The 27786-nt window shown below is 41.0% G+C and overlaps 1 protein-coding gene across 1 annotated transcript; it reads left to right on the forward strand.

Annotated features, from left to right (window-relative positions):
* Positions 1 to 27769, forward strand: LOC124053108 (IgGFc-binding protein). Its single transcript, XM_046378072.1, has 50 exons — positions 1 to 75; positions 481 to 549; positions 691 to 714; positions 1435 to 1547; positions 1796 to 2074; positions 2180 to 2275; positions 2395 to 2560; positions 2990 to 3390; positions 3489 to 4065; positions 4157 to 4740; positions 4950 to 5502; positions 5596 to 6194; positions 6551 to 6708; positions 7014 to 7414; positions 7528 to 7724; positions 7816 to 8211; positions 8331 to 8614; positions 8697 to 8974; positions 9152 to 9271; positions 9581 to 9765; positions 9870 to 10030; positions 10343 to 10594; positions 10776 to 10935; positions 11024 to 11123; positions 11528 to 11581; positions 11960 to 12039; positions 16910 to 17024; positions 17174 to 17197; positions 17500 to 17615; positions 17706 to 17984; positions 18160 to 18255; positions 18375 to 18540; positions 18823 to 19223; positions 19318 to 19894; positions 19986 to 20569; positions 20777 to 21329; positions 21425 to 22023; positions 22275 to 22432; positions 22572 to 22972; positions 23088 to 23284; positions 23753 to 24148; positions 24259 to 24542; positions 24625 to 24902; positions 25064 to 25183; positions 25510 to 25694; positions 25807 to 25967; positions 26246 to 26497; positions 26621 to 26780; positions 26899 to 26992; positions 27177 to 27769. Exons 2-50 carry the CDS (start codon positions 504 to 506, stop codon positions 27263 to 27265), a joined length of 12549 nt encoding a protein of 4182 aa, XP_046234028.1. The 5' UTR covers positions 1 to 75; positions 481 to 503; the 3' UTR covers positions 27266 to 27769.
* Positions 27770 to 27786: the final 17 nt, after the last annotated feature.

Here is a 27786-nt window from a genome sequence, read left to right on the forward strand (position 1 = left end):
ATAAAACCTTCTTGGAAAAGCTTGTAGTTTCACACAAATGAAGGATACAAGAACAGATGATACACATATGAACAGGTAATTAAATTTTGCATTATTTTAGGACAGATCTGCTGCATAATGGTAGTATTTACTAAAATAAATAACAAAATGACAAAAAAAACCTGCTGTTTATTTCCAACTTGAAGTTATTACAGGGAATATTGGAAATGATTTGCACACTGCACTGACTGCTAAAATAAAATCTTAAAGTCACACATGTCATAGGCAGCAATAAATGTCATTATCAAAACTTTGTTTATTTTATCATTATTACCCCAGACACGTAGGTGTCATCAGGAATGTAGTATGTAATTTGTTTGCCAGTTTGTAGGATAAACATATCCTATACTATTTAAACATGTTAATGAAATGTCGAAAAAATTAATGCTGAGCATATTTCCCCCGCTGGGAATTAATGAATTAATTGTATTTGGTCAGCAGCTTTGCACTTTGGGCTTTGGAGAATGGCAAATCGAATCTTGTTGCCTGTGCTGCTTTTGGGGATGATAAGTAAGTATTCAGTTAAATCAAATTAAATTAAATTCACTCTTAGTTCTGTTGGTGCATTTACATAAAATAAATAAAGGATCTTTGTTTATTAACATTAGCAGTCTCTCCTGGCCAATTATATGTGTATGTTTGTTTTCATAGGTGGTGTGACTCCCCAGATTTCAGGTAAGTTAACAAATAACAGTTGATGAAAAACATCTTAGTTCATTTACTGATTAATTTGACCAGGCCTGTCATGCAATAATTTAAAATAAAAGAAAAAAAAGCAGTTATTACTTACCACTGGGCTGCAAGTAATGCCACTGTTGCATTATAATATGTTTTTAACAGGAAGGAATAATTTTGAATAGAAGATGTTAGTTGCAACTTAGATCAAGTCAAATTTCAATGTGTTTATCCATTTTAAAGTTTTGTAAAAATAAATATATAAATAGTACCTGGAATGTGGTCCAAGGTTGACTCAACCACACCTTTAACTACAGTAGTGTCATGTTTTACTGACACATAGTTGAAAAACAATAAGCCATTTCACAGCAGACATATTGCCTTTTAGAAGAAAAAGTAGAGGTGAAATAATTTCATAAATGATGTTCATTCTATCAAGTTTCATGGTAAGATATGACAGTGAGCCAGCATGCGCATATACAGGACACCTGCATTAGCTCACCTAAATGGAATAAAGTCTTTTTGTTTGCAAAAAAAATCTGTGCCTTTCCTGCTATGACATGCCAAAATGTTGCTGTGAATAGTGTGTTTTGCTTGGTCAGTATGTTGGATTAGGTCATACACAAAGCATATTGTTGTACATGGGATCAAACATGGAAATTAAGTAATATGGATGATCATTCTATTTTTATTTAATATGTCATTTATTGTTCTTTTTAGTACTCTACCCAGTTGCTGGTACCACAAGCTCTCAATCAGATGATGGAAGTTCTCCCAGAATTACCCTGCAACGCAATTTTGTGTTCTTTGGACGTACCTATAACCAGATTTACGTATGTACACACCGTTTGAGCCAGCTGCCAAAACCATATCTTTTTAAAGGCTTTTAAAAATTTTGGCATGTTTTGTGGAGGAATACAAATTTCAGTTCAGATAATATAAATGTATTGCAGTTATAGTGCAACATGATTATAAAACATTGTCGCAATAAATATTTTGATGGCATACAATTGTAAATGAATTTAGTTTGCGCATACTACTACTATTTATTGTTAATAAGAATTTGCTAATCTGTGTCCAGGTGAACCACAATGGACACCTGACCTTTGACACGTCATGGAGTAGTTATGTACCTCAAATGTTTCCACTGCATGGATCCAGAGACATCATTGCTCCATTCTGGACAGATTTGGATAACAGAGGAAATGGTCAGATTTACTACAATCAATACACCAGTGGCAGTGTCCTCCAACAGGCTACGCACGACATCAATCAGTACTTCCCAGGGCTGAACTTCAATGCTAACTGGGTCTTTGTTGCAACATGGTATGAGGTGGCCTACTATCCAACCACTGGAACAGTAAGTCATCTGGTTCTAAATGTGAAAATACATATGATATGTATGTGTGTCTTACCTATTACAATTTTTACTATAAAAATCACGAAAGCAATTTTTTTCTTCCAGCGAACAACAGTCCAAGCGGTCCTGATCTCTGGTGGCCAGTACTCATTTGTGCTGATGAACTATGGGATAATAGCCGCGACTTCTCGCAATGTGCAGGTCAGTTACTGTTATATGTAGCTGCTGTGACTAAATACGACACGAAAACTGATAATGTTTTGTATATTTGAGAAACTCACAACCTTTTTCTAAATTAATGTTATTTATTTTTATTTTAGGCTGGCTATGACACAATCAGCTCTGCTCACCATGTCACCATCCCTGGATCATTCTCTAGCTCTGCCACAGGCAGTAACTCAAATTTCCGTCTGAGCAGTAATGTCAATGTACCTGGCCGTTGGGCTTTCCGTGTGGACCATGGATCAACAGGCTGCAATTTCAATGGTAAGGCCAGACCAGAGGGTGGTCATCATGTTGAAGGGTAGCTTTCACTTGCACTTGTGGTAAACTGTTGCCCACATCATTTCTGTGGTGCAGCGTGAGAACAGAGAGAAATCAATCCAGAGGGAGTAAAGTAACTGGTAGTATCTTGCCCAACACTGACCATAGGTACTTCTTTACAGTAATATTCATGTGTAACCACTACTCTATTGAGAGACCAACAAATCTGATGATAAATCTGTGATTGTTGCTGTACTATTAAATAATACAATTAAATAATGTTTTATATCTCAGCTACTAACAGCTCACTATGTTGTGAACTGAACAACTATTTAAAAAGAATTCTAAAAAGAATGGTAATGTTAAAGTAGTTATAGTTCTTATAAGTTGAAGTCATTCTATTATAAGGAATTTTACTTTTTTTCCTCAAAGGTCAAACAGTGCAGCTGGGTGACTCATTCTGGAGTGACAGTACATGTGCACAGAAGTGCACCTGTACCTCAGCAGGCCTGCAGTGCAACAACCAGCCCTGCTCCTTTTCCCAGATCTGTCGGCAAAGTACCTTTCAATTCTCCTGCCAGACTGTGCAGAGACGCACTTGCACCATAAGTGGTGATCCACATTACTACACCTTTGATGGCACAGTGTTTCACTTCCAGGGCACCTGCACTTATGTTCTCTCTGAGCAGTGTGGTAGAGGACTGCCTTACTACAGAGTAGAGGGAAAGAACGAGCACAGAGGCAGCACTCATGTTTCCTGGACACGACTGGTCAAAGTGTTTGTCCATAATGAAACCATTGAGCTTGTCAAGGGACGTCGGGGTCAAGCTAAGGTTAGCAGTCATGACTAATTTACTTTCCATTTACTGCAATATTTTTATTAAGTTAATATTTTTACAACTATGTCTTGCTTGCTGATGTGATGTCACAGGTTAACGGAAATTTTGCAGCCACTCCGATCTTCCTGAGCAATGGCACCATCCAGGTTTATGAGTCAGGTTTCTCGGTTATCATCACCACTGACTTTGGCTTGGAGGTGTCCTATGACACAAATCATTATGTCAGGATCAGTGTGCCCTACACTTACCAGAATGCAACATGTGGCTTATGTGGAAACTTCAACAATCACCCTGAAGATGACTTCCGAACTCGTCAAGGCGAGCTTGTGAGCTCTGATGTGGTTTTTGCCAACAGCTGGCAAGCATCAGGGGACGATGAGCCTGGTTGTGGGACCCGATGTGGAGGTCTGGGGTGTGTTGCCTGCTCTGCGGTTCAGACAGCTTTATATAGCAATAATGCCCACTGTGGTATCCTCGGGAACAACACTGGACCTTTTGCTGCTTGCCATCAACAACTTCCCCCACAGAACTTTGAGGACAGCTGTGTGTATGATCTGTGTGTAGCAGGAGGATACCAGCCAATTCTGTGCCAAGCACTGAATGCATATGCCAGTCAGTGTCAACAGAATGGTGTACAGCTGCCAAGTTGGAGGAGACAAGGCTTCTGTGGTATGTCTGACAACCAATGAACAATACTTAAACACAACATTTGGGTAAGAGGTCCATGATATCAAGGTCAGTGTTGTTTTCTGTTGTCTAGAAATTCCCTGCCCACCCAACAGCCACTTTGAGTCCCAAGGCACAGGATGTCCAGCTACCTGTGTCAATCCTAATTCTACCCAAAACTGCCCCCTCCCTACCCAGGAGAGCTGCATCTGCGATTCAGGCTACATTCTGAGTGCTGGAGTCTGCGTCCCTCTTGCTGACTGTGGCTGCAGCTTTGAGGGTCGCTACTACCGCTCTGGAGAAACTGTAATATTAGACGAGGACTGTGGGAGACGTTGCAGCTGCAGATATGGCTCCATGACCTGCCACTCCCATGGCTGTGGTCCACTTGAATCATGCAGTGTGGAGGAAGGAGAAAGAGGATGCAGGCCTAACAGCTATGCAACTTGCTGGATAAGGGGCCCAGGGTCATATCACACATTTGATGGACTGACATACCAGTATCCTGGGGCTTGTCGATTGACCCTCGCCAGAGTGATGGGCTTGTCTAGTCATCCCCACTTTATGGTAACAGCAGAAAAAGTGCCCAGAGGCCAGCAGGGTTTTACCAGGTTGCTAAAGTTTGAGGCAGAGGGAACACAAATCTCCATTGAAATGGCAGGTAGTGGCATAGTTCAGGTAAGTGACTGAAAGTCTTTGAAAAGTTGATGTAACAAAAATAATCAAAGCTTTTGCTAAAAGTTACAGTTATTTCTTGCATATCGCTTCTTTTCAATGACACATAAAAAAAAATTCTCCTCAAATAAAAAAAAATTCATGTTTGTGATAAAAACTGTAAATGTTGTCACTGAGTACATCTGAAATGACCTCTTTCAAATGCTCTTCAGGTTGATGGTCAGCGGATCAGACTACCATTCAGCTCAGCATCCAATCGAATCCAAATCTACCACAGCAGCATTTACAGTATCATCCTTCGCACCTCTTTTGGTGTAACTGTGCAGACAGTTTGGCCTCACTTTGTGCGTGTCACTGCTCCTGGCATCTACAATGGCTCACTAGGAGGACTCTGTGGTAATTACAACGGTCACCCACATGACGACTTCCGCACACCAAATGGTGTCCTGGTCAACAGCTCTCAGGCGTTTGGGGACAGCTGGCGAGATGGCTCCCTTGCTGCACACTGTGTAGAAAGTGTAAATCATAATTCTACAACAAATTACAACTCTACTGAGTACTGTGGCATTCTTGGCTCACCACATGGGCCATTTACCCAGTGTTGGGCCATGGTGGAGCCACAGCAGCATGTGGATACATGTGTGGAGATCATTAGAACTTCTAGAGATCCAGCATCAGCACTATGTGAGGCCCTACGAGATTATGCACTAATTTGTCAACAGATGGGCGTTGCCCTAGTAGACTGGAGGAATGCAACTCGTTGTGGTAAGCGGTTTATCTTGTTTTTTGGACTAAGTTTGGAATTGGTATTAAACTAGAGCAGCAACTGACCTAATCAACCTTCTTGTTTTTCTTTAGACCAAAACTGCCCTGCAAACAGCCATTATGAACTTTGTGAAAGCTCCTGTCCTTCTGCATGTCCAAGCCTCTCTTTCCCTTTCACCTGTGACACTGTGTGCCAGGAAGGTTGCCAGTGTAATGATGGTTTTATCCTAAATGGCAACCAGTGTGTAGCACCAACATCCTGTGGATGCTATCACCAAGGACGCTATCTGCAAAGTGGCGAACAATTGTGGGATGGCGAAGAGTGTCAGAACTTGTGTACTTGTGATGGCAGAACTGGGGTAGTTCACTGTGTCCCCAACTCCTGTGGTCCCCAGGAGTCCTGTCGTGTGGTGGAGGGAGAGTTTGGCTGCCATCCCAGCCCTCATGGCACCTGCTCTGCCTCTGGAGACCCTCACTACCTCACCTTTGATGGCAAGGCCTATGACTTCCAGGGAACCTGTCGCTATGTTCTGGCAACACTTTGTAACAGCACTGATGGTCTCCACCAATTTTCTGTGGAAGCTAAGAATGAGCCATGGAATGGGTCGCCAGTGTCAATCACAGCTGAGGTTTTCGTGAATGTGTGGGGCTATCAAGTGCATATGTCACGGGACAGCAGAGGTATGGTGCAGGTAAGTTGAACTGGCAGTGATATTCTTCATTCTGAGAAACGTTCGAATTCTTAAAAGGCCAGATTATGGGCTAAAAACAGTTTGTTTTGTATATTTATGTTTGTTCACTACAGAGTCAAAATACTGATTTTTCAAAAGTGAACTGTCCCGCTCTCGACATATCTGGGACCAAAATCTTGGTCTTTGTTCAAGGAATCCTCCTTCAAAATATATCTATCTTATCAATCAGCATGCTGTGATAGGATTTATTAAGCTTTTAAATGTCATTTATCTGTCGCAAAAATGCATCAACAGTCAAATATAAAAAAAATAAATGAAATGACTTGTTCTTTGTCTTTCGTTTTTCCAATGGTTAGGTAAATGGAATAACCAAAAATTTACCGTTTCTCCTAAACGGAGGTCACGTGTCTGTCTATGCAAGTGGATCTCGCACATTTGTCAGCACTGACTTTGGCCTGAGTGTCACATATGATGGATGGAGCACAGTGTCTATCTCCGTGCCTTCAAATTACAGGTTTAATTCAACTTGAAACCCAGTCACCCCTCTTCAGCCTGACTCTTGATTAGTTTCACTACCCTTTTTTTCAGTTATTTTTAATTGTATGATTTTTTCTTAATGTCATGTCATCTTTTATTTCTCATTGCATATCTTGTTTTCTTTTACATTTGTACTGTCTTATTATCAGCTTGTCAGTTATTCATAAATTGCACCAACCTGTAGGAAAGTTCCAGTGCAAGTTTTGATTGATCGATTGACTGGGTGAACATAGAATTTCATCTGTGACACTGATTTTTTTCTCTAATTACTATTATCAACAGTGGACAAACATGTGGACTTTGTGGAAACTTCAATGGAAATCAAAACGATGAGTTCCGCACCCCATCTGGAATGATAGTCACCACTCCCCATGAGTTTGGGGCAGCTTGGAAGGTAGCAGGAAACCATACATGCAGTGATGGGTGTGGCTCCTCCTGCCCACGATGTACCAATGAGCAGCCTGCTCGAGTCCAGTGTGGGGTGATTCAGGCAGCTGATGGGCCCTTCAGCTTCTGCCATGAGCAGGTGGATCCAGCTCCATATTTCAATGACTGCGTCTTTGACGTTTGTGTGTCGCAAAACAGAGGCCAAGATCTTCTGTGCAGAGCTCTTCAGGCGTATGTCAGTGCTTGTCAGTCTGCTAATGTTCGAATCTACCCTTGGAGGCAGAATACCACCTGCAGTAAGTCAATGAGACAGTGCTGTTAAACTTTCCCACAAACATTTTTAAACAATAAAAGAGATAGTCTGAAATAAGTCTCTTATGTACATCCATTATTTTTCTCATCTATGAAGGAATTGACTGTCCAGCCAATAGCCATTATGAGCTGTGTGGTACTGACTGTGGCCACACCTGTGCCAGCAGCATTGATGCCACCTGTGAGCAGGTTTGCTCTGAGGGATGTTTCTGTGATGAAGGCTTTGTCAGAAGTGGGACAACATGTGTCCCTGTGGAAAGATGTGGCTGCCAGTATGATGGATTCTACTACAATGTAAGTCATCTACCTGTAAATAAATAAAAAAACAGATTTATACATTTATACCTAAAAAAAATGATGTACCTCTTTTTCTTCCATGCTCCAGGCTGGGGAGTCCTTCTGGACCGAGGGTTGTTCCCGGCGATGTGAATGCCATGCTCCCAATGACCTCCGCTGTTCTCATGCATCTTGCACTCCTGCACAAGAGTGCACCATCCAAAATGGCCAGCTTGGTTGTTATGATGCTATGTCCACTTGCACTGTTTGGGGGGACCCGCACTACATCACCTTTGATGGAGCACTGGCTCATTTCCAGGGCACATGTTCTTACATCATTACTGAGAGTGTGAGCCATGACACCAATGAGACCCAGTTTCAGGTAGTAGCCACCAATAATCACCGTGGCAACAACCGTGTGTCATTTGTATCAGCAGTGGATATACACCTCTCAAATCAATCAGAGAGTACCTACATCAGGATTGGACAAAACAAGAGAGTAAAGGTAAGCTCTTAAATACTTTCCAGACTGATAAATTGCTATTTCTCTGGTGTAAACTTTGGAAACAACAAGTGCCTCCTCACCTCTTGACCTTCTCTCTCTCTAATCTCTCATACCTCCAGGTAAATGGAAACGAGGTATCTCTTCCGACCACTGTCGGAACCTTAGCTCAGATAGTGAGACAGGGAAGCTACATAGTGGTTAATGCCATTGACATGAGCGTCCAGTTTGATGGTCAGAGTACTTTGCTTATCAGAATGCACCAACATCGTCAAAACAGAATCACAGGGATGTGTGGAAACTTCAACAGTGACCCTACAGATGACAAAGTCTCGCCCAATGGCACACTGGCGCAAAATGACAATGACTTTGGACGCAGCTGGAAGGCACCCACAAGCCAACCAGGGTGAGCTGTCATGAAAAACAGTGTGGTTAATTTTATGGTTAAAGCAGCAGAGAGTAATGGCACCATGATATATCCTTTTCAGATGTGGATCCACAGATGATGAGAGTGGTGGTGGATTGGACGGCTGTCCCTTCATTGAAGAATACTCTCAGCTCTGTAGTGTCATTACCAACTCTAGTGGTCCATTCAGTGCCTGTCACCTGCACTCTGACCCCCGGCCATTTTTCACTTCCTGTGTCTACGATCTCTGCCTCTACACCCCAGCCAATGGCATGCTGTGTTCTGCTGTCTCTGCCTACGAGAGAACCTGCTCTGTACTGGGGTTGAACGTCCCCGAATGGCGCTCGGCTCTGCTTTGCCGTAAGTTTGAACTGGGATAATTGATAACCAAGTTAATGAATAGTAAAATAACTCTTAACAGATTACACTTAACAGAACTTGCCACCTGTCATTATTGTGGAGACAAGCATTTTCAGTTACTTGTTTTGTTTCACTTTCGTCAATTCCTGTCTCATCCTGTCCACACTATTTTCACAGCTGAGTCAGATCCTTGTGAGCCACTGGACTGCACAGAGTATGAGTGGTGTGGTGTGAAAGACGGTGTTCACGGCTGCTTCTGTGATGAACACCACCATCGGCCCAACAACGAGAGCTACGGTGAGGGCAGCTCACCTTAAAACATGGCTTTGTTTTGTAGATGACTGAAGTGACAATGGACACGTGTAAGATTATTGGTAGATGTAGCTTTTACACTAAAACAATTGGCAGGACAATAGGATCCTTTCAGAGTTTGGTTAGAGGAATCCTATGATTTGCATTTGTTTTCTTAGAAAATAAGAATTCATTTTTGAGCTGCTCTGAATGGCACCCCATGGCACCTGGCTCCTTCTTCATAATAATTATGGCAAATGCTTCTTTTTGCCTTTACAAGCCTAAATATACACATACATATATTTTCTTTCACAGACTCGTCCATCACTTGTGTCAGTAGTTCAGGCACCATGTCAGTGTCGCGCTGCCAGCTTTTTGAAGCTGGCTTCCACCCCGGTGCCCTTCATCTCCGCGACGACTCCTGCAATGGAACTGTTCAGAACGGACGACTGGTCTTCCGCTTCAATAATGACGAACACCTGTGTGGGACAGTTCTCACGGTACAGTCTACGGACTATCAACACAGTTGTAACAAGATTTCAAATGTAAATCTTCTCTTTAAGAATTTAATCAACTTACACCATTTTGTCACTTTAATTTTAAGAGCAATGGAACCCATTTCATCTATGAGAACACCATCCAGGGTGACGTGGATCCCCATGAAGGCCTAATCAGTCGCCAGAGGAACATTCATCTGCGTTTCTGCTGTGAATACCCCCTGGCCCAGGCTCTGTCCATGGCTGTGGGCATCAACCCTGTAGAGAGGTGACAGTAGCATCTCCCCTGCATGTTTTATTTGATTGATTTCTTGAATCAGGTGCTGCTAACCAAGTCAAAATGACCACAGTCCTAAGTGATATGTGACTCTAGTTAGGTTTCAATGAAGACGTGCCAGTGAATTGTTCCTTTTCAACTGTATTGTTTGATTTTATTTATGGACATAGAAGACAGCAAATCCAAGGAATAACATCTAAAAGTGAACACATACTTGTTTTCAGCATTGTCCCTGATGTCAGAAAAACAGTACAGAAGATCACACATAACTTCCTAGTCACACTATGTATTGTCTATTTGCAGTATTGTGAGGAAGAAGCTTCCATCTGGCCAGGGACAGTATCATACGAGAATGATCCCCTACCAGGACCCTGGCTTCCACTACCCCCTCACCAGTAACAGGAACGTAGATATGGAAATTGACGAGAGGCTTTATGTGGAGGTGCGGACAGATGGAGTCGATGAACGGCAGATCTCCACCATTCTGGACTCTTGTTGGGCCACGCCAGTCAACCTTGCTAACTACCCTGTTCGCTGGGATCTCATTATTGACGAGTAAAGAAGCTATTGCACCTTGATTTTGCATACTGACTTCTTGTTCTTGATAAAAAAAAAATTACCTAGGGCCTCTCCATCCATCCTCTTTTTTTGTTTTTTGTTTACAACTCAACTGTTTTACCTTACTATATAGTCCATCTGATAATATTCAAACTTGTACAACTTCCCTTTCTTCCAGGTGTCCTAATACAGCAGATGGTACAGTACAGCTGATTCAGAATGGCATTTCCACTGTGGCCCGATTCTCATTCAGGATGTTCACCTTTACCAACTTTTCATCCATCTACCTGCACTGCCAGGTGCACCTGTGTCTCTTAAGACACAACAATTGTTCAGCTGTAAGTACTACTGTGTTTGTGTATGTAGCAAGATTACGTAGATTATCAATAGGTGCGTCAGCTAAGCCTCTAATTTGTTTTATTGCAGCATTGCTACCCAGGTTACCACAGGCGAGTTCAGAGGGACGTATCCTACCATACCACAGACATCTCAATAGGACCAATAGCCCCAAGGCAACACAGCATGGGTAAACCTTCATTTTTTCATAATTTATGTACACAGAGCTTAATTAATATCAGAAGTTGCTCCACCAGATCTACCACTGCAAAAAATGTCATGCTATGCCAGCTGCCACAATTTTGGAAAATCTAATTAAAAATATAGTAAAAATATGAAAAGGTGTGGCTGGCTGGGAATTTACAAGGGCAGTGTCGGAGTGCAAGTGAATGCAGCCAAGTCCCCTTATTATAACACTTTGGCTTGCTTCCTGTAAAGTAGCTTGCAAATATTGGCAATTTTTGGTTGTGGTTTTTTGGGCTTGTTTCTAAAGTGTAATTCCACCCCTACCTATATGTAGCTGTCTGCCAAACTTGAACCCTTTAAGAATGCTTGTACTGACGTATTTATTGATCACTTTGAATGTTATTTCAGAAATCCATTGGGAAGCACCAAGTGGCAGGCATGATACAGAACTACCTAACTACAGTAAGTGTAAAACAACATACACTCACTCAAACTTTCCTTAACATTCAGTGTTGAGTTGTACACCATTATTATAGTTTAGTGACCTGAACTGGCCCCATTAGGCTCCATGATGGACTTATGTTCGCTGAAAAAAGATGTAAATTTGGAAAAATGTCTGAAGATTTGGAAAGAATTTATAGTTTTCAAATGCCATAGTAATATCTATTCAATGCTTTACTTATATGCCACAATAATGCAGTGTTTTCACTGTCACAGTGTCTTCATTTGAGGACAAAAACTGATGATTGATTGTGATAAGAATACATAAGTGATAAGTATATATTTCTGCAAGCCTTTAAGGTCTCTGGTTTGCACTTACACTTGGTTGTTCTCTTGCAGAAATGATGAAAGCAAGCAGTGCTTCAGCTCAGTTAACATCACTGGTGACCCTGCTGGTCAGTTTGCTGATTGCCAAAATTCTGACCTAAAGAGACCAAAGACACAAATGTGCAAAATCAGTAAACAGCTAAATATAAACATATTACACTACAACATTATCAGTCTGCAATAGTTCAATCACTTTGTATTGATTTAAGAATGCTTCATGAAGGTGGTTTTAGAAGGTTTGTGTTACTATAGGTGTAGCAGTATTTCTTAACATTAGAGGGCGGCATAAGATCAAATACTCATTTGGCCATGTGTTAATGAAACTGCCCATGCAAATTTTTTGAGTTGTATCCTCTAAGCTTTTGTAGTGGTATATATTAACATTAAATCAGTGTTTTAGCAGTGATAATCATTAATAATGAAGATGAAATTGATAAATGAAGTAATTTGTGTGTGAAATATTTATCTCCAAAAAAAATCACTCATTGCACGTTTACATTTTGATTGTTTTGTGTATATTTGAGGTCAGATAAAAAGTAGAAGTGCTTTGCAACAGTAGGAGACTCAACATATATAAGGTTTATCAGTTGTATTCTTAGTTTATGTGTGGTCATTGTTATTAATGTATAATGAAGGTTAAAAGTACAAATAAAGCATTTGTGTGTATGGTGTATGGTTTATCATTAAGCCTTTTGGTGTTTTATTTACTGTCTGCTCTAGCTTTTATAACTTTTTGCTCAGACATGGCACTAATAATATTGAAAAACTTCCTTGTGGGGTAGAAGCCCCGAACCCTTTGTCAAATATGTGCACCTAAGGGAAAACACTGCAATACAGTTAGCATCTTTAGAAAACAACAGAGTTAAGGACATTAAAAAATTAAGCCAGAATTGGAAAGAATTTAAGAGAAGCTAATAAAATAGTATAATGTATAATGTGTTTCCTAGATATTATTTTACTCCCGGTAAGTTAAAAAGAATGGGACTTGTAGATCATGATCTGTGTGGGAGATGTGTTGAACAGGAAGTGACATTGATGCATGCTTTGTGGGATTGTTTTGTTGTTGTTGCACATTTTGGGAGAGAACGTTGCGAGAACGAAGGACGAGTGTGGCACTCTCTGTCTCTCAGAAACCCAGGCTGTGCCTTTTAAATGATGAGGATAAAGTTGGGGGAGGCGATGAGACTCAATTTAAAAGGGAAGGGAAAGGGAAAAAAACACTGAGAAAATTAAGTAAGCACATTAAAGTCATATTGGACAAACAGTAGGTGAACAGTTTATTATTATTCAACACCCAGTCATTCGTACATTAAATGACTTAGCAGCATGCAATTCGAGACACACCCTATCTTTTCATCAGTGTATGAAAGCAAATGAATGAACATATCAATGTACAAAAAAAGTCTCAAGAAATCACAGTGATATTAACAGGTACTGTTTCTCTAATTTCTTCAGCATTGATTCAATGACTGTGTGTTTGCGTAGTCATCCACAGCATCCACTGATCATTGAGGGATACCAGAAAATAACTGGCCAAATCCTGTAACATGAATTCAAACAATTAAGCAACTACTGCATTTTTTAAATTCACTGCAATACTTAAGAGGCCTCTTTGGACAAATAGTACACAACAGATATATTTTAGTGGAGCTGCTTTTTCTTGCAACAGCCATGGACCATTGATTTGTATTGAATGCATTTTTGAAATACGTGTTTGTGAACAATCTCCCCTTCTGTCCCCGCTTTTACTTGTGGCTCAGAGATCATTACAGATTCGTTTCTCTGTTAGATCAGGTTGGGTAGGGCCACATTCATCGTAAGGAAGGGATTATCAGGTGAACGCATCAGATGTCACTGTAGGGCTCAGACGCAGTCTGTACTGCTATAAAAAAACTAACCCAGACAAGTCTAGTCTTACTGCTGTAAATCAATTAACAAATTAGTTACTGTTTGAAATGCTGATTCAGATCATCCTAAAACCAAAGTTAGTGGAATAGCATAATTTCCTTCTCTGAGAGCTATCAACGACTGGCTCCGTTTCGTTTATTCATTCATTCATTCATTTTCTATAACGCTTATCCATCACGAGGGATGGATCATCATCACGGCTGGAGCCTCTCCCAGCTGACTACGGGCAAGAGGCGGGGTGCACCCTGGACTGGTCGCCAGTCAATCGCAGGGCTGACACACAAAGACAGACGACCACACACACACGCACACACACACACACACCCTCACACCTAGGGGCAATGTAGAGCAGCCAGTTACCCTAATGTGCATGTTTTTGAGATTGTGAGAACATGCACAGAACTCCATACAGAAGGGCCCAGACTGGGATTCGAACCTGGAACCTATGAGGCGACAGTGCTAACCTCTGCACCACTGTGCCACCCCCCATTTCGTATATTTTTTATGTATTATTTTTCATGAACTGATATTGAGAGTACTGCTCACAGGAACAGTGGAATGTTTACAACATAATGACTGTCTCCTTCTTTTGAATGTCAAAGACAGGGATTGGCTTTTGATGACATTAGCAAAACTATAAAATTCGTTCTTTTCTCTTCTAGTTTGTTCACTCCTTTTGCTCCTGTGCAATAAAGAACTTTTTATAGCTAGAAATCCAGGTTAGATCAGAGCCCTCATAAATGCCCCATGATTGCACACAAGCACATCAAACATCTTTCAAAAGACTACTTCACTATCTTACCATAAAAAGTAAAAGTAATATGACAAAGATGACCATGAAAAGACTCTGAAAACAAAAAGACCATAAAATAACAAAACAATATAAACATCCACTACGAAACATTCAAGGACATGCAACAGATATTGCATAATACGAATAGACTACCATTGTCCCGAAAGCAGAGTACCAGTGATAACTGTAACTGTGCCCAGAAAAAGTTTCCACCTATTGGCTATTTTCCCATTTTAATGATTTTATAAAGTGAATCATAGTCAATATAACCTTAATGTCAAAATGAAAATGAAACAAAATGAATTCAGTAATGTCAATTCATTAAAATGTATAATGTAATATAAGTGACTGACCTAAATTAGCAGAGGTCCAGCCAGTTGGCGCAAGTAGTCTAACAATTAGATGCACAATCACCTGAGTTCTCACCTCACCAATGTTTCTCAAGTGACTGTAGTATAAAGATTCCTGTGTCTGGAAGGTCCAGTCACTGGTTCATCAGTATTCCTGGCTACAATTACACCATGAAGACAAAAGAACACTCCAAGCAACTCAGAGAAGGGTAACTGAAAACTATAACTGGATCCAAAAATTTTCCAAGACATTTAATATCTCCTGGACTTCAGTTAAATCCATCATTAAGAAATAGAAGAAATATATAGAAACGTGTAAATCTGCCTGGAGCTGGCTGTCCTCTCAAACTGAGTGACCTTGCAAGAAGGAGATGGGCGAGGGAGGCCACCAAGACACCTATGACGACTCTGAAGGCGCAGAAAAGTTCAGAAACTGAGAATAAGTATCAGAGTATCACAGTGCATAATCACAGTATATCCAAGCAATTAATTAAAATCTTTAAATTTAAGGCCATCAAGCATGTTCTTACTGGCCACTTTTAGGTTTCCATGTCAGACAGTCAAGCTGCCTCAAAATACAGCTTTTTGGTGGTTATTGTTGCCCAGAATATATATTTTTCCACCTGCATTGTCAGTCTCTCAGATGATGGATTAATAAATGATTATAAAAAAACTAGGAAATTAAGTTGTTGTGTTTTTAGAAATTTGTTTACAGGGGAAAGAACAACAATCGTGTAAAGAGGCACAATCTTTGCCCAGGTAAGAAATCTGACCATTAAGATGTTTAAATTAGGGATGTGTTAACCGATCTAATTCCGAGTCCTTTAATATTTGTATCTTGACAGAGTCAGACCCAGTGTGAACAGATCTGATTTTGATCTGCTTTCTTTTAGTTGATACTAATGCATTAAACTATGGTCTGATCAGGCATGATACCATTTTTTGGGAATGACTTTTTGTGTTTATCTCCATTCTTGCTGCTTTGATAAGACAGAAACAATACTTGTTGTCTTGCAATAGGATTTCAATGTCTCTTATGTGAATTATTTCCCTATTACGTAAGCCAGTCTCTTCAGCAAACTGCAACACTCTCAATGACTAATCACATCCCAGTAACTTAATAAAGGTTGGTTGTCATTGTATGCTTAAATTTATCTTTTTACTTAAGTTCATAACAAAGAGGATCGTATTTATTTCAATAACAGTGGTTTTTACATGTTTTAGCTAACTCACTACAATTCCATTTAATATATAATATAGGTTACCATGTTGACTCTAATGGTTTACTTATTATGTCTCAAGCATGTTTCAGATCTCTACAAGTTAACTTATGATGCAGCACTGGAAAGAAAATTAGTGAATTGGCATGATACCCATAAGGAAGAACAATTTGTTCTCTTATCTCTCATTTCCTGACAACCATTTGATAAGTTTCAGCAGTAAATCATTAGAGACAATTCAATATATCCCCTTTGTTTTGGCAGTAAGATTTACTGCAGGGCTATTAAACACAAGAGATACTGAGGTCATTCTACTGTATTGTAAACTGGCTATGAGAAATACCCTTTTAAGAACGTGCTGCAGACCAAAGCATTTGGTGAGTATTCGATTACATCTTCTTATGTGAATGCTGCACATTGTTTGATATTTTTTAATATTTATGAAACACAACAGCATTACTTTGTTGATTAGTTATGAAAGGACTGTTGATTTTACTCATTTATACCCTTAAAAACACAAACACAAATGATAAAACAAATGAGTACTTCTGTAACTGGTAAATAAGGTTTATGACACCAGCTCTTGCTATATAAAGCCTCGTTTACGCCCTGCAGCGTGAAATGGATGACAGACAAAAAGACAGAATATATAAAGAGGTTATTATTTCAAAGAAGGCTTTTCAGCTGACTGTATTTAATTCAGTGCTTTGTATGTTTGATTAGCCAATTTAAAATTTGGAAGCCTAACAGAATGGCAAGCCAAATCATGTTGTTCATGACTACTTTTGTACTATTGGAGATGATAAGTAAGTACCTTTACTTTATTTTACTATAGCTTAGTGTAATTTTCAGTTCTCTCTAACTAATCATCCAATGGTGTTTGATTTCTTTGGAAATGAATGTTAATTTTCTGCTTATTTATTATTTATATATATCTGCTGTGTTTCATTTACAGGTGTGGTGACTTGTCAGGTTGTGAGTAAGTTCAGATCTATTTGAAGATTCACATAAGCTCATAATATACTACTCAGACAGTCATTTATAGAATGCCTGTAAGATTAATTCTGTAATAATGATTAATTAAATTCTATTACTACTACTACTAAATTAAATTCTGTCTTTGTTAAAGTTGTTTGTATTAATTTTTATTTAATTTATTTTTTAATTTTAACGTACAGTATGTGGATACAAGGTTTGCAGAATATTGGCTTCTATCTAGCTCTGCTTTGGTCCAATACATGAGTTGTGTTCATTTTTTTGTGATGTACCCTTGCTTCCTAGGTCCCCTTTATCCAATATCTGGGACAGCAAGCTCCAAATCAGATGATGGAAGTTCACCACGGATTCCCCTGCAACGATCTTTTTACTATTTTGGACGAACATATAATCAGATTTATGTATGTTGAATTCAAAATAATGTGCATACTTTATATAGACTCTGAAAATGTTTAGCAGTCAATTTGTTATATCTACTTATTTATTTCCAGGTCAACCACAATGGACACTTGACATTTGACGGTCCACTGAGTTCACATTCACCTCAAAGGTTCCCACTAAATGGACCCATAGACTTCATTGCTCCATTCTGGACAGATCTTGACAACAGACAAATGGGTCAGGTGTACTACAACCAATACACCAGTGGCAGTGTTCTTGAACAAGCTACTCGGGACATTAATGCCTACTTTCCGGCCATTAACTTCAATGCCAACTGGGTCTTTGTTGCAACATGGTATGAAGTGGCCTACTATCCAAATTCAGGAACAGTAAGTCATCTTGATCCAGTGTGACAGAAAAATTGACCCCCTAAATAGTCAAAATTTTTAATACATACTGTATACCAATGTCTTACAAGTTCATTTAGTTTGAGGCAAAGAGTTTCTGAGTTGCAGTAGAGCTTAAAAATAGCAGTATACATAATTATGAAATAATCTTTTCCAGCGCACAACTGTCCAAGCTGTGTTGATCTCTGGAGGGCAGTACTCATTTGTGCTGATGAACTATGGGATAATAGCCGCGACTTCTCGCACTGTGCAGGTCAGTTACTGTTACATGTAGCTGCTGTGACTAAATACGACACGAAAACTGATAATGTTTTGTATATTTGAGAAACTCACAACCTCTTTTTAAATTAATGTTATTTATTTTTATTTTAGGCTGGCTATGATACAATAAGCTCCATCCACTATTTCACCATCCCTGGATCATTCTCTAGCTCTGCTACAGGCAGCAACTCAAATTTCCGTCTGAGCAGTAATGTCAATGTCCCAGGTCGCTGGGCCTTCCGCACAGATCAAGCATCAAGAAGCTGCAATTTCAATGGTAAGATCCAGGTGATACTTCTTGTGTTCTTTTTCTGGAACTACATCACTACTGTGCCTTACAGTGTTGTGTTTCTGTGATTGAGTTTTGCAGTTTTGTGACCTAAAGCCAGCCCATTAGAGACCAAAACTTAACAAACATCACAATGTGCACATGGACAGAGTAGTTTGTGCTAGCAGGCCATGAATACTTCCCCCTAAAAATGAAGTGGTTACAATGTAATGGTGTCAGCCTGTTAAAATGTATTCCTTTAAGTGATATTTTCCTTTTATTCTTTTTAAGGTGAAGCAGTGCAACTGGGTGACTCATTCTGGAGTGACAGTACATGTGCACAGAAATGCACCTGCACTTCAGCAGGCCTGCAGTGTCACAACCAGCCCTGCTCCTTTTCCCAGATCTGCCAGCCAAGTGCCTTTCAGTTCTCTTGCCAGTCAGTGCAAAGAGGCACCTGCACCATAAGTGGTGATCCACATTACTACACCTTTGATGACACAGTGTTTCACTTCCAGGGCACCTGCACTTATGTTCTCTCTGAGCAGTGTGGTAGAGGACTGCCTTACTACAGAGTAGAGGGAAAGAACGAGCACAGAGGCAGCACTCATGTTTCCTGGACAAGACTGGTCAAAGTGTTTGTCTATAATGAAACCATTGAGCTTGTCAAGGGACGTCGGGGTCAAGCTAAGGTTAGTAATTATGACTGGGCTTAAACTCAGCACTTTATGAATGAGACCAAATATGTCTTTGCCGCTCTTGACATACTTGCTGGTGTGCTTACAGGTTAATGGAAACTTTGCAGCCACTCCATTCTATCTCAACAATGCCACCGTCCAAGTTTATGAGTCGGGTTTTTCTGTGATTGTTAGCACTGACTTTGGCTTGGAGGTGTCCTATGACACAAATCATTATGTCAGGATCAGTGTGCCCTACACTTACCAGAATGCAACATGTGGCCTGTGTGGAAACTTTAATGGCATTCGTCACGATGACTTCCAAACTCGTCAAGGCGAGCTTGTGAGCTCTGATGTGGATTTTGCCAACAGCTGGCAAGCATCAGGAGATGATGAGCCTGGTTGTGAGGTGCAGTGTGGTGGTCTGGAGTGTGCTCCATGTACTGAGGATCAAACAGCTTTATACAGCAGCACTGATCATTGTGGTATCCTCGGGAACAGTTCTGGACCTTTTGCTGCTTGCCATCAACAACTTCCCCCACAGAACTTTGAGGACAGCTGTGTGTATGATCTGTGTGTAGCAGGAGGATACCAGCCAATTCTGTGCCAAGCACTAAATGCATATGCCAGTCAGTGTCAACAGAATGGTGTACAGCTGCCAAGTTGGAGGAGACAAGGCTTCTGTGGTATGTCTGACAACCAATGCACAATACTTAAACACAACATTTGGGTAAGAGGTCCATGATATCAAGGTCAGTGTTGTTTTCTTTTGTCTAGAAATTCCCTGCCCACCCAACAGCCACTTTGAGTCCCAAGGCACAGGATGTCCAGCTACCTGTGTCAATCCTAATTCTACCCAAAACTGCCCCCTCCCTACCCAGGAGAGCTGCATCTGCGATTCAGGCTACATTCTGAGTGCTGGAGTCTGCGTCCCTCTTGCTGACTGTGGCTGCAGCTTTGAGGGTCGCTACTACCGCTCTGGAGAAACTGCAATATTAGACGAGGACTGTGGGAGACGTTGCAGCTGCAGATATGGCTCCATGACCTGCCACTCCCATGGCTGTGGTCCACTTGAATCATGCAGTGTGGAGGAAGGAGAAAGAGGATGCAGGCCTAACAGCTATGCAACTTGCTGGATAAGGGGCCCAGGGTCATATCACACATTTGATGGACTGACATACCAGTATCCTGGGGCTTGTCGATTGACCCTCGCCAGAGTGATGGGCTTGTCTAGTCATCCCCACTTTATGGTAACAGCAGAAAAAGTGCCCAGAGGCCAGCAGGGTTTTACCAGGTTGCTAAAGTTTGAGGCAGAGGGAACACAAATCTCCATTGAAATGGCAGGTAGTGGCATAGTTCAGGTAAGTGACTGAAAGTCTTTGAAAAGTTGATGTAACAAAAATAATCAAAGCTTTTGCTAAAAGTTACAGTTATTTCTTGCATATCGCTTCTTTTGAATGACACATAAAAACATTCTCCTCAAATAAAAAAAAATTCATGTTTGTGATAAAAACTGTAAATGTTGTCACTGAGTACATCTGAAATGACCTCTTTCAAATGCTCTTCAGGTTGATGGTCAGCGGATCAGACTACCATTCAGCTCAGCATCCAATCGAATCCAAATCTACCACAGCAGCATTTACAGTATCATCCTTCGCACCTCTTTTGGTGTAACTGTGCAGACAGTTTGGCCTCACTTTGTGCGTGTCACTGCTCCTGGCATCTACAATGGCTCACTAGGAGGACTCTGTGGTAATTACAACGGTCACCCACATGACGACTTCCGCACACCAAATGGTGTCCTGGTCAACAGCTCTCAGGCATTTGGGGACAGCTGGCGAGATGGCTCCCTTGCTGCACACTGTGTAGAAAGTGTAAATCATAATTCTACAACAAATTATAACTCTACTGAGTACTGTGGCATTCTTGCCTCACCACATGGGCCATTTACCCAGTGTTGGGCCATGGTGGAGCCACAGCAGCATGTGGATACATGTGTGGAGATCATTAGAACTTCTAGAGATCCAGCATCAGCACTATGTGAGGCCCTACGAGATTATGCACTAATTTGTCAACAGATGGGTGTTGCCCTAGTAGACTGGAGGAATGCAACTGGCTGTGGTAAGCAGTTTATCTTCTATTTTTTGGACTAAGTTTGGAATTGGTATTAAACTAAAGCAGCAATTGACCTAATCAACCTTCTTGTTTTTCTTTAGACCAAAACTGCCCTGCAAACAGCCATTATGAACTTTGTGGAAGCTCCTGTCCTTCTGCCTGCCCAAGCCTCTCTTTCCCTTTCACCTGTGACACTGTGTGCCAGGAAGGTTGCCAGTGTAATGATGGTTTTATCCTAAATGGCAACCAGTGTGTAGCACCAACATCCTGTGGATGCTATCACCAAGGACGCTATCTGCAAAGTGGCGAACAATTGTGGGATGGCGAGGAGTGTCAGAACTTGTGTACTTGTGATGGCAGAACTGGGGTAGTTCACTGTGTCCCCAACTCCTGTGGTCCCCAGGAGTCCTGTCGTGTGGTGGAGGGAGAGTTTGGCTGCCATCCCAGCCCTCATGGCACCTGCTCTGCCTCTGGAGACCCTCACTACCTCACCTTTGATGGCAAGGCCTATGACTTCCAGGGAACCTGTCGCTATGTTCTGGCAACACTTTGTAACAGCACTGATGGCCTCCACCAATTTTCTGTGGAAGCTAAGAATGAGCCATGGAATGGGTCGCCAGTGTCAATCACAGCTGAGGTTTTCGTGAATGTGTGGGGCTATCAAGTGCATATGTCACGGGAGAGAAATGGTGTGGTTAAAGTAAGTAATTAACATCATGTCTGACACTTCTCACCAGATCACTGCCATGCATAATTTAAATTATGATTAAATCTAATTGGCGAAGTCTTTGACAGTTCTAATTTTTTCCTTTTTTACCATGAGTAAGTGTATAATTAGAGAAAATACAGTACAATAAATACACCTCATCTTAATTTTATCAGATTGTCAGAAGAACAGTATCAGAAAATGTACAGAGCACACCTGATTTTTCTTTGAACATTCTCTTTTAGGTGAATGGTGAAAGTAGAAATTTACCAGTTCTCTTGAATGGAGGTCAAGTGTCGATATATGCAAGTGGATCTCGTGTATTTGTCAGTGCTAATTTTGGTCTGAGTGTCACCTACGACGGATTTAGCACAGTGTTCATCTCTGTACCCTCAAACTACAGGTATCTGACATTCACTTCACTTAAGTTCAAACTGTATTGCTTTGATATGCTTGAAAATCACATTTTCAATTATGTAAAAAGTCCCTCAATAACAATCTGATTCATGACACTGAACTTAGTATTTAATTATCGTCAATAGCGGACAGACATGTGGACTTTGTGGAAACTTCAATGGAAATTCAAATGATGAGTTCCGCACCCCATCTGGAATGATAGTCACATCGCCAGATGAGTTTGGGAGAGCTTGGAAGGTGTCAGGCAACTACACCTGTAGTGATGGATGTGGCTCCTCCTGCCCACAGTGTACCAATGAGCAGCCTGCACGGGCCAAATGTGAGGTGATTCAGGCAGCTGACGGGCCCTTAAGCTTCTGCCATGAGCAGGTGGACCCAGCTCCATATTTCAATGACTGCGTCTTTGATGTTTGCGTGTCGGGCAGTGAGGGCCAAGATCTTCTGTGCAGGGCCATTCAGGCGTATGTCAGTGCCTGCCAAGCAGCTAATGTTCCAATCTTCCCTTGGAGAGAGAACACTACCTGCAGTAAGTCAACCAGTCAAGTTATCATGTCTCTATGTAAATAATATTGAAATACTGTTTGACAAATAGATTTGTAGAGAAAAGTAATTTGTTTGCCATTTTTTCTTCACCCATTAAGGACTTGACTGTCCAGTCAACAGCCATTATGAGCTGTGTGGTACGGACTGTGGTCACACCTGTGCCAGCAGCACAGATGCCACCTGTGAGCAGGTTTGCTCTGAGGGATGTTTCTGTGATGAAGGTTTCCTGAGAAGTGGGACAAGGTGTGTCCCCATAGAAAGGTGTGGCTGCCAGTATGATGGATTCTACTACAATGTAAGTCACTTACCTGCAAATACTAAATAGTCTACTATGTGACAAAAATGATTGCCATTGTAGGAAGTTTCCAGAGCAGTTAAATTCTCCATCATAAGATTATAAACTGCTGTGAAATGTATGGTCAAGGTCATGTTCTGTGTCAAAAAGTTTACCATGGCAATAATTTTGAGTAGATTGCTGTCATGCTGACTACTGAGATGTTGTTTTTTCATGTAAGGCTGCAGCTGTCATTGTTTTCTCTGCATTCACACTGCATCCAGTAATGTTTGGTCAATTGTCAAAGTCTATGTGAGCATAGTTTGAATGGTTTGTATATTATCCATGTTAGAGACAGGGCAACTGACACTATCTAAGCATGCATTGTTTTCATCTGTGTATTTCCCATTGTATTATATCTGTTGTGGAAAAGGTCTATTGCTTGGTTTGGATTGACTATGTGATGTGTGTTTTTCTTCCATGCTCCAGGCTGGTGAGTCCTTCTGGACCGAGGGTTGTTCCCAGCGATGTGAATGTCATGCTCCCAATGACCTCCGCTGTTCTGATGCATCTTGCACTCCTGCACAAGAGTGCATCATCAAAAATGGCCAGCTTGGTTGTTTTGATGCTATGTCCACTTGCACTGTTTGGGGGGACCCGCACTACATCACCTTTGATGGAGCACTGGCTCATTTCCAGGGCACATGCTCTTACATCATTACTGAGAGTGTGAGCCATGACACCAATGAGACCCAGTTTCGGGTAGTAGCCACCAATAATCACCGTGGCAACAACCTTGTGTCATTTGTATCAGCAGTGGATATATACCTCTCAAATCAATCAGAGAGTACCTACATCAGGATTGGACCCAACAGGAGAGTAAAGGTGAACTCTGTTTTATATAACTTTAAACATCAGTCTGGCTTAAAGCTTGGAAATAATAAGTGCCTCTTCACTTCTTAACCCTCTCTCTCTCTAATCTCTCATACCTCCAGGTAGACGAAAGTGAGGTATCTCTTCCGACCACTGCAGGAACCTTAGCTCAGGTAGTAAGGCAAGGAAACTATGTAGTAGTCAATGCCATAGACCTGTTTGTCCAGTTTGATGGCCAGAGTACTCTACTGATCCGAATGGGCCAACATCGTCAAAACAGAATCACAGGGATGTGTGGAAACTTCAACAGTGACCCTACAGATGACAAAGTCTCGCCCAATGGCACACTGGCGCAAAATGACAATGACTTTGGACACAGCTGGAAGGCACCCACAAGCCAACCAGGGTGAGCTGTCATGAAAAACAGTGTGGTTAATTTTATGGTTAAAGCAGCAGAGAGTAATGGCACCATGATATATCCTTTTCAGATGTGGATCCACAGATGATGAGAGTGGTGGTGGATTGGACGACTGTCCCTTCATTGAAGAATACTCTCAGCTCTGTAGTGTCATTACCAACTCTAGTGGTCCATTCAGTGCCTGTCACCTGCACTCTGACCCCCGGCCATTTTTCACTTCCTGTGTCTACGATCTCTGCCTCTACACCCCAGCCAATGGCATGCTGTGTTCTGCTGTCTCTGCCTACGAGAGAACCTGCTCTGTACTGGGGTTGAACATCCCTGAATGGCGCTTGGCTTTACAATGTGGTATGTTTGCAGTGGGCTAGTGGATACCTGGGATAACATAATGAAGCAATAAATCTTAAGGTTAATAGAGGTTGCCATTTGTCCTATTTCTGGATAAGAGCATGTTTTGTTATTTGTTTTGGTTCAATGTCATCACTCCTCGTCTCATCCTTTCCTTTTAGATGAGTCAGACCCTTGTGAGCCACTGGACTGCACAGAGTATGAGTGGTGTGGCGAGAAAGACGGTGTTTATGGTTGCTTCTGTGATGAACACCACCATCGGCCCAACAACGAGAGCTACGGTGAGGGCAGCTCCTCTTAAAACACTGCACCTTGCATTTGTTCTCTGGTTTTATATGTAGCAAGGAATATTGAATGCACAGCTTGTGATTTTGTCTTAATGAATAAAGAATTAAAATACTTGAAACTGTGAACATTTGATTAGTATGATTAGACATGGTAAGTATAACTTTAAGGTCAGCACTGATTATCATGTTTAAAATAATCTGCCTTACCTCAGATTTCGTATCTGTGACTACTAGTGACTTTAACTTAACATAGCACATTCTTCAAATGCTTCTGTTTGTCTTTACAAACTTTTTGTCACACATACTTTTCTCTTTTACAGATGCGTCCATCACTTGTGTCAGCAGTTCAGGCACCATATCAGTGTCCCGCTGCCAGCTTTTTGAAGATGGCTTCCACCTTAGTGCCCTACACCTTCGGGAAGACTCCTGCAATGGGACTCTCCAAGATGGACGACTGGTCTTTCACTTTAACAATGATGACCAGCTGTGTGGGACAGTTCTCAGGGTACAGTCCATACATACAGTATTTTAGATCTTAATCTCTCCAACGCATAGGAGTGCGTAAGTGAAAAGTTTAAACAAAATACTTAAACTCTTTTGTCCTTTTACTCTTAAAGAGCAATGGGTCCCATTTCATCTATGAGAACACAATCGAGGGTGAAGTGGACCCTCATGAGGGCCTAATTAGCCGTGAAAAGAGCATCCGCCTGCACTTCTCCTGTGCCTACCCTCTAACCCAAGCCCTGTCTATGGATGTGGGCATTAACCCTGTAGAAAGGTAACAACAACAATACTTTCTCACTTGCATGGTACATGATGTTTTGGGTACCTGCAGTCCTGGTGGCTGAAGGAAATGCACACAAAGTTACAATGCTGATTATTGCAAGATTCTGTTATTTGCATTTTATCACAATGTTTTGCTTGTTCCATTTTATTTATTTTACCCATATTAGATATCATACTTACACTGCTTATTCTTGTTTTAAAACTACTCACAATCTAGAATAGAGTTGTTCTCTTTCAGGTTCAGTCATATTGTGTGATATTTTTTTGCAGCATTGTGAATAAGAGGCTTCCATCTGGCGAGGGACATTATCATTTGAGGATGATCCCCTATGAGGACCCTGGCTTCCACTTCCCCCTGACCAGAAATAGGAATGTAGAGATGGAAATAGACCAGAGGTTGTACATTGAAGTGCAAACAGAAGGAGTTGATGAACGGCAGATCTCCACTATTTTGGATTCATGCTGGGCCACCCCTTTCAATGATGCCAGCTACCCTGTCCGCTGGGATCTCATCACTGCTGAGTAAAGGAGTTGACTTTGTGTTTGCACAATGATACCTCAAGTTCCACTGATTCTGAAAAAGCTACATCTGAAGTAAGCTTAAAAGGGTTCCATTATCTATCTACAACTTACTTTATCTTCCAGGTGTCCTAATCCAGCAGATGGTACTGTAGAGTTGGTTCAGAATGGAGTCTCCACTGTGGCCCGATTCTCCTTCAGGATGTTCACTTTTACCAACTTTTCATCCATCTACCTGCATTGCCAGGTGCACCTGTGCCTTTTGAGCCACAACAACTGCTCAGCTGTATGTACCACTTAATTTGGTTGTTATTTGTAAAGTTCATCCTACATGCAGCCTGCTGCTGCTGTAATTCCATCTGGGTAAAAGTTCAGCTGAAAACATGTAATGTCGTTTCCTGCAGCATTGTTATCCTGGTTACCACAGAAGAGTGGCGCGGGATATTTCCATTCATGATGATGCATCCATTTCACTAGGACCGCTACTCCCGAAATCAGGTAACTGATGATGTAGTATATGGCTAAATCAGCGGATTGTGAAAAGTTAACTTTTTTTTACTTGAGCAAATACAGAGTAAAGAGGCTCGAATGTGTATTGCTTTACATCAGCACATCAGTGTACATGTTTGTGAATATATACTAGTTTATTTTTCAGCTGAAGTTAGATTTTGTTCTCTTGCAGATTGGGTGAAAGTGAGTAGTGCTTCTGTCCAGTTGAGCTCCATGGTGACGCTGCTAGGTGCTTTGCTCATGGCCAAAACTCTGACCTAAAGAGATCAAAGATAGGCACAAAAACAGCAAACAATTGACTTTATACATATTATACTCATACATACATATTAATCAGTCAGCAGTAGCTTCATCACTGTGTGTAGTTGTATTTGTTATTTTTCTCTGTTGTGATCCACTAAAAAAATGGAATGATACATCTTTTGTGATGGTACATGTCTGAAAAAGTATGTTACAGAATATTTGGAAATGCATCCAGTAAATTGCTTCCTTTACAACATTAGAGGGCAGCATAAGATCACTTACACATTTGGCTCTGTTTTCATGAAACTCATATCTGCTGTTCACATTTTTGTAATTAGTTACATGTTTATTAATTGTATCCTCCAGCCTTTTCCAATGATTTTTATTATCATTAAATCAGTACTTCATTAGTAATAATCATTAATAATGAAGATGAAAATGATAATTTATGTGTGCAGTATGAATGTTATTTTCATTTTTCTTTTTTTTCTGGGCTGTGGGATCTGAAGACTGCTCATTGATGGTGTTGTATTAACTTT

Source organism: Scatophagus argus, chromosome 21 (assembly GCF_020382885.2).
Source record: "Scatophagus argus isolate fScaArg1 chromosome 21, fScaArg1.pri, whole genome shotgun sequence".
In the NCBI taxonomy this organism is placed as follows: domain Eukaryota; kingdom Metazoa; phylum Chordata; class Actinopteri; family Scatophagidae; genus Scatophagus; species Scatophagus argus.

What these genes read in the sequence shown, in the direction of transcription:
- LOC124053108 (XM_046378072.1), top strand. Translation starts at nt 504, where the DNA reads ATGGCAAATCGAATCTTGTTGCCTGTGCTGCTTTTGGGGATGATAA. An exon ending in GTACCTATAACCAGATTTAC is followed by an intron (nt 1,548 to 1,795) that starts GTATGTACACAC and finishes ATCTGTGTCCAG; the next exon opens with GTGAACCACAATGGACACCT. An exon ending in GCACCCACAAGCCAACCAGG is followed by an intron (nt 8,615 to 8,696) that starts GTGAGCTGTCAT and finishes TATCCTTTTCAG; the next exon opens with ATGTGGATCCACAGATGATG.